Below are 11,670 nucleotides of genomic sequence, written 5' to 3'. Positions count from 1 at the left end.
TGTATGGGGGAGTCTGTGAGCAGGCCTTGCCATGGCAGATGGGTCCCCACGGTATCCTGCAGGGTGTTGTGCCACCCTACGGGGAGCCACCAGCTCCAGACGAGGAGCAAAACTCACGCTCCAGCTGTCTGTGTTTGTGCCACCTGCGCCTGCAGGCAGTGGAGTTGAAACCCCGTTGCCCCCACCGAACAACAACCACCCCACCCCTGAAGCTCTCTGCTGTCCCCTCCCTCACCTGCTCAGGTAGGAAGCAGCCTAGATGCCTAATGAGGGAACTGCTTTTTCCTGTACACCGACGTCCTAAAAGTGACCTACAAACCATACTGACTGAATATTCAGGCAGCACTGTTTTGTTGTAACAGCACTATTTATCGGACCAGACGGACACTGACAGACTTATTGATAGATACAGGGAGCGATAAACACAACCACTGAAAATGTTACTCTTGAGTTTTTCCTGTTACATAATACAGAATAATAGAAACACTTCAGATCATAATAATTATGATGCCATTTTATAGTAATGCAGTATGTTAAGTGCTACAAAACACGCTTATTTTAACTACCAGTTAATTTAGCAATTGTTTTTCCAATTAATTGATTAATCATTTAGTGTATAAAGTCACATAAATTGGTTAAATGTGTGTTTCATAGTCTCCTTCAGTCTAACTTGACTTCTAATTCAGTTTTCAACAGAGCAGAGAGAAGCAGTGAATCCTTACATTTGAGGAGCTGGAACCAGATAATGTTTTTGATTGGTTAATTACTGCCAATGAATCAGCTGACCAGTGACTAATCATATGTGATCAATGTAACAGGAGCCTTTAAACAGAATGCTGTTATACGTGTTTCTGTAGCAGTGGGGGAGGAAGTATTCAGATCCTTCACTTGAGTGACAATGCAAATACCACACTGTGACAATACTCAGTTACAGGTAAAAGTCCTGCATTGAAGAAAACTACTGAAGTAAAAGTAAATATCATCAAACAGCTTCTTTTTTTATGACCAATAGTCAGACATCAAAATGATTCACTTTACTGTTATTTAGGATGAGCAGAAGTAGCGAAGCATGAAATGAAAATACTCATATAAAGAAAAAGTACAGTACTCAAGTAAATGTACTTAGTTACTTTCCACCACTGTTCTGAGGGAACACAGAGACAAAGCTGATGTGTGTCTTAATAAAACCCATGAAGTGTACAGCTGTAAAGGCTGAAAAGGCTAAATTATACATATTTTATTTTATTTTATTTTATTATTTTATTGTATGTATATATGCTGTGATATATGCTCTGTGTGATTTTCTTTTATACATACTGTTTGAGCATTGGTGGAGGCAGCATGACGTTGCCACTGACTGCTTGACTGTAACTGTTCTGCATATAAAAATAAAGAACTTAAAGGGTAAATTGATTTAAGAGTTCAAATGTTCTTCTGGCATTTAAAGACACCAACGAGTCTCACACATATCACAGCGATGGCTATATGAGGTGGAACCTTCACACTAAATCTACTATTGTAAGTAACAGTCGCAGGGTAGAAGATGGAATCTAGTGAAAACAAAACAAAACCAAACCAAACAAAACACGTCAACGTAATCCAACATCTGCCGAATCCTGAAACCCAGTTCGCTCTGGTGAACACTGCGCACACAGCACCACCTAGAGGTCCCTGAATGCAACATTCGCTGATCCTTGAGGATAACTGTTTGCACACAAAGGTTGAATTGCCGAAGAAGCTTTTCCCCAACACTGGCCTGAATTTACACAACCTGTCCACGTGCTCGGTTTTTGTGATACACTGGCAGATAATAGGGTCCAAATTGCTCTTTTTTTGCTGTTGTTGCTGGCTGTTATCTCCAAACAGTAACAACATGTATTGACTTATTGTAAAAAATCAGTTTTGGTGGAAATGAATGTTGTGTCCCCTGCCTGTGCGCGCTCTGTACGTGTGTACGCACGTGCGTGTTTGAGCGTGTACGTGCGCGCGCGCACGCGTGTGTAGTGTGTGGGTGGGATCTCGCTCACGTTGCCGCGGACAGTTGAGTCGTGCAACAGTCAGAAAAGTAGTGTAGGAGCTGCGTGATTTCGCGTGTCCTCGCCATGATGGAGTCCCTGAGCAGAAAGCTCTGTCCTCGCTCCGTGTTGTGCTGTGTGTTTGTGCTGTGTACGCAGCTGCAGCTCAGTCTGACGGGAGGTAAGACTTAAAAACTGAATCTTCGCTGTGAACTAGCCGCTCTCTCTTCTCTGTCAGTCGCGGGCATAGCTGTGGTTGTTTTTAGCATTGCGTAGGCCTGCGCTACATGAAGTGCCCTTAACTCTGTGTTCTTTGCTGTTGTGTTTGTTTAGTGCAGGCTTTCTGTCGATAAGCTGTGCCAGTAGATTTTGACTACAAGTATTCATGTGTCACTGTTACCAAACCAACTTTCCTGAATGTCGACACTGTTGTTTGGTGTGTGGCAGCCGAACTTTTGAACAATCCCAAACAGTTCGTACACGTAAGTTCAAAGCAGTGTTTTTGCCTTTGTTGCGAAACACGCAAATGAAACATTAAAATCCGTGTTTTTCCCCTGAGGCCTGGTCCACAGGAGGACAGCATTCCCAAGATTTCGCCTTGAAGATGCAGCGAACATGTCCGAAGTCCCTGTATGTGAACTAGATTTTTGACACAGCATATCGAGCTAATCTTGTCATTAATTAGAAACGTACTGGTTGTTATTACCACGTAAAACACCGTTCAGATGTCTCATAAACTAAGATAAATATGACAGATATGTGAGTTGTTTAAAGCAACCTTAGTCAACAGAGCTCCATAGGAAAATAATCAGATTTTAAACAACAGGTGCGGCGCTCAACAAACTATCCAGAGAACAGTCCAGAAAGTCATGTCCCCATTTTCCAAACTGCTCTGATAAAGAGGAACAGCGGTCACAAGCTGAAACTGACGTAGTTTCAACTGTACAGTCTGATGGGGGGTTAAAGGATTGTTTTCACAGGCATTCAAACATGGTACAAAGTTGTCCTAGCATATTAAAATGGCGATCTGGTTATGTTAGTTTGGTGGGGGGGTTTTTTTTCCTGGAGCTTCTGAATCATCGGTCAGGTGTCAAATCTTTTGTCCCATGATTTTCCTCAGACTGCCCTGCAGACGGACGCACCTGGGTGCCGTTTCAGGACAGATGTTACCACTTTGTCCACGGAGAAGAAGACAAAATCAAATCCTACACTTTTCAGAGAGCAAAAACCCTCTGCCAAGGATTTGGTACCTGAGACATTTTATTTTCAAATATTTTCTCCAAGACCAAATGACAGTAGGACTGTATTCTCAGTGTGTGTGATCCTGTTTTCGTACATTGCTGTTTTTTCTAGAGCTTTTGACCGTCCAGAGTGCCGAGGAGAATGACTTTGTCATTAAATATAGCCCAGCGGTGTGGAAAGGCATTGTCAACGTGTGGCTGGGAATGTATTATGACACAAACAGTAAGTACCATGTGACCAGAGGACTGTGAATACATGCTGGATAACTTCCATAAGATAAAATCTGATTCCTTATGAGCACTTTTAGGAATTCTTGAACAAATTCATGAAATCCTGTTTTTCTGAAGCAGTCATTGAAGGCATCGTCAGGGAAGCTAAGCCACCAGAAACTAAATTTCAACTTCAGTATTGTGAATATTATGTTGATATATTAAATATCTGAACATTATATGTGCTGTAACATACCTGAAGTAATTCCACCGTTACGTGGCTAACGTTACCTGTGGGAGTGTTTTGCACACCTGCTGAGTACTGCTTTGTGTGTCTTGACAGATGATGAAATGAGGTGGCTCGGTGAAGACCCCTTGCAATTCACTAACTGGGAGGACGGCTCTTCTCCATCCGACCTTGTGCCTTTGGATACATGTGTGGCTCTGCACAGCAACACAGGGAAGTGGGAAAATGTCAGCTGCCTGGATGACGTGGAGAATGGAGTGGTCTGCGAGACAGATCAGAGTAAGATTAAAGGTTGTTTTTTTTTTTGCAACACCTAAGTCCAAATGTCTTCCAGAGTTTTTTGAAAGGCTTTTGGTTTAATGTGAGTTCAGAAAAATGGTTGGGATTGTTTTCCACTGACCTCACTGTGTTTTTTTTTTTTTTTTCTTTTTTTTCCAGAGGCAGAGGAAGCTAAGCCGAGTAAGTTCACCTTTGAGCCTCTTTTCACCGTTTCTTTACTTGTTCCTCTGTGATTTTGTGTTTATGGTAGTGACCTTCCTTGCATTGTTACTTGTCCTCGTCAGAGCCCAGCGCGCTGCTGTCCGCCCTGGTCATTCTCAGCGTGGTGGCTATCGTGGGAGTCTCTGCAGTTGTTTGGTTCCTGCACCAGAAGCACAGTCCTGGCTCCAGTATCTTCACGGCGTTCGAGTACCACCCTCCGTTCCGAGTCATGGAAACGGACCGGTCCTGCCTGGTGGAGGCTGAGGAGACTGACAGTGTGCCATAGGAGAACTTTCTCTCTCTTCCGCAGTAGGAAGCATCAGGCCCTCCTCACCGGGTGGGGGGTTCATGCAACGATAAGTCCACCCTAAAAACAAACAGAAACAGTTAACGGAGGTTTTGGATTAACATGCATCAATGCCGTGATTCAGAATACTGTAGTGAGATTGTAAATGACTGACACCAGGCTTACTCTGACACTCACTTCTCACTGTGGCACATAAACCTAAATCTCACTACTGCTTTTTTGTCATGAGTACTAACAAAGAATCAGCTGTACATGTTTCAGATTGGTGCATTTACATCAGCAACCGTAGCGTGGTCTGCATGGCATCGGTGATTTGATGTAACGTCAGTGTATTATCAGACACTATGCTTTTCTTTTGCGCTCATCATTTCTCTCTTGCGTATTAAAAGTAACGTACTCTTGCTTATTGAAAGATTAAATGAATGTACTTTTCCAGAGCAGACAGACATGTTCTCTTACAGGGCTACTCCTGCGATTTAGCATTGCATTCCCATGAACAAACAAGAGGGAGACTGAAATAAGAACAGTCAGTTGGTGCAGCAGAGACTCTGCAGAGATTCTGTATTTCACATAATGCAACCAATCACATGTCTCCATTAGACACTGCCTGCCTGGTTAATGTTTCACACCCCCAGTTTGTAACACAGGCATTCTGTTACAAATGTGTAACTATCCCTGACCGTCATCAAGAGTTATTCTCTTAGATTTTAGAAGCCCTCCAGAGCCACAGTAGAAATTAATATACAGCCATGAAGAGCAAACTGACCTTTTTAATATGTGTAAAGTCAGTGGAGTGTCCCTTTTAAGCAGTATTCAAAGACACGGGAATTGTCCAATCACAGGCTATGAAGGCCACATGTAAATAGATAGAGTATGAGCAATTACCGTGTTACCCCACTCATTAAATGAAGTAGATCTGCACAGCCTGTGAAGGCGATTCTGTTGCAGGTATGTTGAAATGGAAAGCCGTCCTAACCGATCTCCCTGCATTCTGTCAGTTTTTCTGACAGAAGGTGTGAGACTAGCCAAAATATGGCCAGTAAAGCCAACATTTGTTCAAGATCATGACACAGATTAAACTTGAAGCCTTCATTCATTCCAGGATATTTTCAAGGTGGCTGTAATGAAAATAGCCAACACTCACAGTTCATCTGCCCTTTATGTACTTTTTACCAGGTCAAAAGATTCATTGTGTATTTTTTTGTGTGTGTCCTTGCTGCAGTCTCTGCAGAGTGGTCAAGATGTTGGTGATGGAAATACGAGCTCCTGTGACATTAAAGACAATCAAGATTTGTGATGTTTGCATTGCAGAATGCTAACAATTACATTGTGCAAATAAACCCTCTTAATACTGTCATACACTTTCAACAGCATGGATGCTTTTGTGTAATATTTATGGTTGATTTGGCAAAATCTGAGCCCTCATGCATTTTTCATAATAAAGAAAATATGTTTGACTATAAGAAGTGCTTTTGTTTTTATTGAACTGATCTGAGCAGAAAGCTCCGTTAGGCAGGAACAAGAAGTATTTCTCGTAGTGTGCTGCCAGTAATATGCTGCCTCTCGGCCTCGGGCTGTCCAGCAGTGTCAAAAACTTGCAAGCTGAGGAAAAAAATGATTTCTCTCTATTCTGTGTGATCTACATAGAGCATTCCTGTTTGATATATATGTCAATGCATAATTGAGGAGAAAAGGATAAATTAGGACACCAAAATTGGGGATAGAGTCTAATTAGTTCAGAGAGGATATCTAAATCACTGTCATCTGAAGAGTGTCACTCCCTCCACATGTCCAGTGGCTCTGTTGACATCCCAGCGTGGGCCGGGATGAAACAGAACTGAGAGAAATCAGCAGGAAATCTCTTTTTTTTTCTTCCCATTCATGCACGTCTATTTTAAGACTTCCAAGAAGTCTGTCATCTAACAAATTCTCTTTAAATTTTGGCTGCATATGCCTCTTTTTGTTGAGTGCTTTCCCTTGATGTTTTTAACATCGAGCCATGAATTATCAAAGCCGTTCGTGGACCAGCATTTACTGATGTAGCAGACTAAAGGAGAACCATGACAACAACCTTTTCCTCCAAAGAGTTCCAGGCCATTTCAAGGTTTGGCCACAAGGTGGGACAGTGAATCACATTTTCATCAGGTCCATTCACTGACAGTGCAGGGATGGGGTTTTCTTCCACTAATTAATGAGGTTCAGAAATGTGGAACCTAATAAGTGTGACGCTGTTGTGAGTATTTGTTGTTTGGACAACCATCTATAAGATCGTTCATTTTTTTTTTTTTTTAAATGGCAAACCAATTAGACGGAAGAAATGAAGTCTAGAGTTAACATACTTTTAAACATGAACACAAAGTAATACGATGCTAAAACAACAGCAGAAAAGGCGGATCTGGTCTCCAAGCTGAGGGGAAAGTCCTCTTGATGATTGAGAAAGTCATGCAGTCTGGCTGCAGTGGCCAGTGATCAACATGTTAAGCAAGATGAAGGTCCAAGCACCAAAATGAGACTGGAAAAGACCATGACTGCTGAGTGGGAGGTGTGAGACTGGACCTGTGTGGGGTTATCTGTGGTTGGACGTGTTAAGACTGTGGCTTTTATTGAGCGACAATAATGAGAGAGAGTCTTGCTTAAACAGAGATTGGACGCTCGTTTCCTGATTCATATATGAACAAAAGCCCAACCATCAAGAACAAAAACACAACCTGCTAACAGTCTGGCAGTGACTAGCAGGTCGCAATATAATAATGACAAGACAACAACAATATCTGTCTGTAAGGTTTTTTAGATTCTGTTACATATTGTGTTCTATGGTCAAAAATGGTGGCTGAGAAACACAAAAAAATTCCAATCTTCATGCATATTACTTCAATTACATACAGCACCTCAAAATTACAGATCGGGCCTTTTAAAATGATTTGATTGGTTAGATTTCAGCACATATTTATTTTCAAAACTCAAATGTTAAAAGACCAAAGAGTGATTCACATTCATGAATATGCAACAAAGCATAATTCCTTCGAGATATAAAAGCTGATTGCTGTGATAGTGAGCTTCTGTCCGAGCCATACATTTAGAAAGCTTGAAGAGCGATTGCCAAACATCCCTTTCTTCATTGTTCACGTTCTAGTCCGGTTCCAGGTCTTTTAACTGCTGCCCTCATCTCAGATTCTTTTTTTCTTTTTACGCAATTCTACTAGAATTAATTAAGAATGAATAATGATGTGAAAATAAAATGGCAGTTCAGTCTGATCATCACGGCTGCTGGGTCTACACGGATTTGTGGTTTGTTGTAATGTCAAAGAAAAGTGTTCAGCTCCTGTAAGTCAGCAGCTACAACAGAGAAAAACATGTATTGACATGCATCAGAAAGGTTTTCTTCAGTTCGTTCTCCAGCACAGGCATAATTATGATAATTATAGTTCTAATAATTAATTAGAACGCTAACACACAAAAGCCTAATTTGATTTGTATTCATTCATTTTTCGGAAATTATTGAATTCAACCAATGATGGACCTTTTGAAGTTTTTTTTTTTTTTCTTGCAAACAGATAGCAACTTAAGTGATTTATCCTGTTAACATCCCTGAAACCGTCTTTTCTGTTAAACTGAGGATGTACGTCTTTTATTAGCACAGAGGGGCTGTTGTCTCATCACCAAGGCTGTAATGGCCTATTTTCGCTCAAATAATTGCAAATGAACCTCATTCACACATCTGCCACACCACTGCTCGAAGCAGGAAGAGGTCTGCGCTGACCCAGAATGACTAATCAAATGGACATTGGTATGCATGAATAAGATATGACATACAGTAGCATGACAGATGGAATGAAAATGAGAGCCACGTCGGATCACAAGACGTAAGTTCATCAAGCCGGAGAATGATCGAGTTATGTGGCAGTAAAAGACGACACCGTGATGTGGAGATACTTAAAAACAGCAGTGACTCTGGCCTTTGTGTAAATACAGGTCAACTCTTTCCTGCCTTTCTGGTTTCACCACAATCCCCCTTTTCTCAGGATCCTGTCATTTCTGTTCAGCTCATCCTCTATCTCTATTCACGTTCCTGTCTTTCCCGGGGAAAGGTGTCTGTACACAGAAGTGTAGAGCATCTGTTTCTCATGTTCTGGAAGTCTCATGTTTCTCCCCCATTCACCATCCTGGAACATGCTCCAATTAACAAAGGAAAACAAAGGCCACTATTTTAATGACTGCTCTCTGACCAGCCATTCCAGATAAACTGCAGTGTACTCTATTTTATCTCAAGGCATTTCATACTGCACTCTACCACCTGCAGGGCCATGGTATGGATGCTCTTTATCCCAGTTTTAATATATAGAATGCCATATATTTACATGTGTTAAAAATAATAATTGCATTATATTATTAATGTAGCCTTTAGACGAAGTATTCAGATTATTTACATAGGTAAAAGTACCAATACAAGAATGTAAAAATGCTCCATTACAAGAAAAAATCCTGCATGAAAAATTCTGTTGGGACATTTATGAAAGCATGTGAGAAGTTTAGAGGGAAAAATCTCTATTTGGTGTAGCTGTTAACAGCTCATAGACATCTGAAATGTGATTCTGACTACGCACTGCTTTTTGTAAGACATCAGAAGAAGAAAGGTTGGAACCCGCTCATCTTAAAAGTAACTGGTAACTAATGCTTTCAAATTAATGCAGTGGAGTAGAAAGTACAATATTTCCCACTGAAATGTAGCAGAGTCGTACTACAAAACTGTACTTGTGTATAGTACTTGAGTAAATGTATTTAGTTACTGTCCACCTATGGCCTTCCCTTTCAATGCATGGCAAAAAAGCTACCGTAACCGTGCCATAGGAAGATACAGTGCGAATCTGAGTGCAGGCTTACATCTGACAGCTCACGCGGTGTAGCAGATTTTCGCGACTGACAGACTCACATGCGCGCACGCACACAGATGCAAACTCAAGTGATGAACATACCCAGTTTTTAGCTCAGACACTGTGCCATTTTCTAAATCAAATGCATGTGCAGTGCTGCAAGGCTTTGGTGCTGAAGGGATCAGAGCATTGTGTGCCGACATGATTAAAATCTCTATTACTTAAATTATGTCAGGAAAGAAAAAAACGAAATCAATGACAGCGAGTCCAACTCCTGTGCCTTAAGGGTATCCTGAGCTTTCTGTGGACTGATAGAAAAATAATAATTAAAAACAAAAGCACCATCTTAATTTGTTTTCCATCAGTCTCCGGAGAGATCATCTTTGCTGTGTCTTTGGTATCTCATTATACTTTCTAATCAAGACTCTTTAAAAATCCCTTTAAAGGGGACAGACTGTTTGCCCTTCCCCCAGCACGCTGCTGCACTGCAGCCATCGACTGCGACTTATTATGTTACAAATGACCAAGGTATAGGCTGACATTTTGATTGTGCAACGTGAAAAAACACGGCTGGAAAAAGGCTTTTGAAAGACATGCTGCCTCGATCTCTACCATTGTTCGTTCTCCCTAATGAAGATTGTCCAATACAATTAAAAACCCAGGTATCCTGTGGCTCGACTGACGAATTTATCAAATCATTTTTTCTCCCCTGCCTCACCATGTGTGTTCATCAGCCAGGCGTGTGTTACACTCAGTCCAGTCAGTCTGTAGCTCATGTGACTGCAGCATCTAAAATGACAACAGAATTAAGAGACAGGGGGAGAAAAATCAATGAGCAGAAGGGATGGCGAACAAGCAAATAAACCTGTTTTAAATTACAAATGCTGATCAAGGATTTTTTCTCTCTCAGTGTGCCTTTGTGCCTTAATTACTGTCTCCAATTAGCTCAGCTTCATGTACAGTGTACTTTGCCATGAATTGAAATCCACGCCATCCCCTGAACGCTAACACGTCTTTTTCTTTCCAAAGACAACATGGTGCAATTGTGACATTTAAACACAGCAGCTACAGCACTTGATGCGTTTCCATATATTGTGTTAATGACACTGTGTTGTCATTAACACAACAGTGATCAGGGGGAAGAAAAGGCAGATAGTCCTCGTCCGACTGGTGTCACTTTAGTGGATGAACCGGATGCATTGCATTACTTATTCAATTTCAACCATCACCAAAATATTAACGACCACTTAATTGTTTCTCTATGGCATTTTGAGCTTCATTTGGTTCCTGTCTGAACTGAGCAGTCCACGCATTTAGACTGCTCCCTGTAACACAGATGCATGGCCTCCTCATGGGCAGCTGCAATAGATCCACACATTTATGTTTAAAGTACATGAAATTAAGAGTCTAAATTAATCTGCACCCTCTGTATTCACCAGCATTGTTATCCTAATTTTAACTCCTTCTTACTTATTGGTTTTCCCGTTTTAATTCCCTTATTGCTATCACTTTTTGTTCTTACCGTCATTGCAAAGTTTGATCATTTATTGTGTTTGTTGCTGGATGGGTCTGTTTTGTGGTGTCTCTTTTCCTCAAATTCTGCTTGCAGAACAATAACACTGATCTGAACTAAAGCAAAGCACCATCAAATCCTCCAAAAAATCATTTTTCCGTCAGTTTTACTTTTAGATATTAACACTACGCTCACTGTCACTGTCTGCCAAAGCCATTGTTCCTGATTCTTTTAAGCTGTTAATTACAAAATAAACTATGCGTTTGTGTGCAGTATAATCTACCACCAAAACGCAATAAGGAGTCTGTCTTTAAACCCAATTTTGTCCTTATCTTGAATTCCTAAAAACGTCATCAATCAATTCAAAAGATTAGAAATTAACCCCCTGTATGTGAATATAAGAGGCAGGACTGTGTTTCCACTGTCACACCAGCGATGTGGTGGAAACTCAAAGCTCTTGAAACTTATGCACCTGTTTGTGAGTCAGTTCGCCCAGCTTTACACACGCGCTGTTGATGTAATGATAAATCACAAATCAATATTTAATTCATGGGATCACTTTTCAAATCTGGTGCTCGTGGCACATTTAGATCGGCTGTACCTTGGGTTGCAGATATGATGGTTGGTGAAGCTGACGGTCGGTTTGTGCACTCGCCGGCTGCAGGCTTCTCTTTTTTTTTTAGGATGGGGGGGGACAAAAGTTTGCATTGTAGGAGCCTTGAGCTGACGTCACTTCTCTTGAGTTGCTTGGAGTGGAAACGGAGGCGAGAGTCTCTTCAATCTGCG

General features: G+C 41.2%; 1 protein-coding gene across 1 annotated transcript; it reads left to right on the top strand.

Moving 5' to 3' along the window:
* The first annotated feature begins 2,024 nt into the window (after positions 1–2,024).
* cd302 (CD302 molecule) lies at positions 2,025–5,966 on the top strand. The gene is made up of 6 exons (XM_076746811.1): positions 2,025–2,196; positions 3,136–3,261; positions 3,369–3,479; positions 3,810–3,992; positions 4,152–4,172; positions 4,277–5,966. The coding sequence occupies exons 1-6, from the start codon at positions 2,103–2,105 to the stop codon at positions 4,477–4,479; spliced, it is 738 nt and encodes a 245-aa protein (XP_076602926.1). The 5' UTR covers positions 2,025–2,102; the 3' UTR covers positions 4,480–5,966.
* Positions 5,967–11,670: the final 5,704 nt, after the last annotated feature.

This window comes from Chaetodon auriga, chromosome 13 (assembly GCF_051107435.1).
Source record: "Chaetodon auriga isolate fChaAug3 chromosome 13, fChaAug3.hap1, whole genome shotgun sequence".
Taxonomy (NCBI): domain Eukaryota; kingdom Metazoa; phylum Chordata; class Actinopteri; order Chaetodontiformes; family Chaetodontidae; genus Chaetodon; species Chaetodon auriga.
The sequence above is the reverse complement of the archived record's forward strand: the minus strand, read 5'-3'. Positions and strand labels throughout refer to the sequence as shown.

What these genes read in the sequence shown, in the direction of transcription:
- cd302 (XM_076746811.1), top strand. Translation starts at nt 2,103, where the DNA reads ATGATGGAGTCCCTGAGCAGAAAGCTCTGTCCTCGCTCCGTGTTGTGC. An exon ending in GCAGCTCAGTCTGACGGGAG is followed by an intron (nt 2,197 to 3,135) that starts GTAAGACTTAAA and finishes GATTTTCCTCAG; the next exon opens with ACTGCCCTGCAGACGGACGC. An exon ending in GGTCTGCGAGACAGATCAGA is followed by an intron (nt 3,993 to 4,151) that starts GTAAGATTAAAG and finishes TTTTTTTTCCAG; the next exon opens with AGGCAGAGGAAGCTAAGCCG.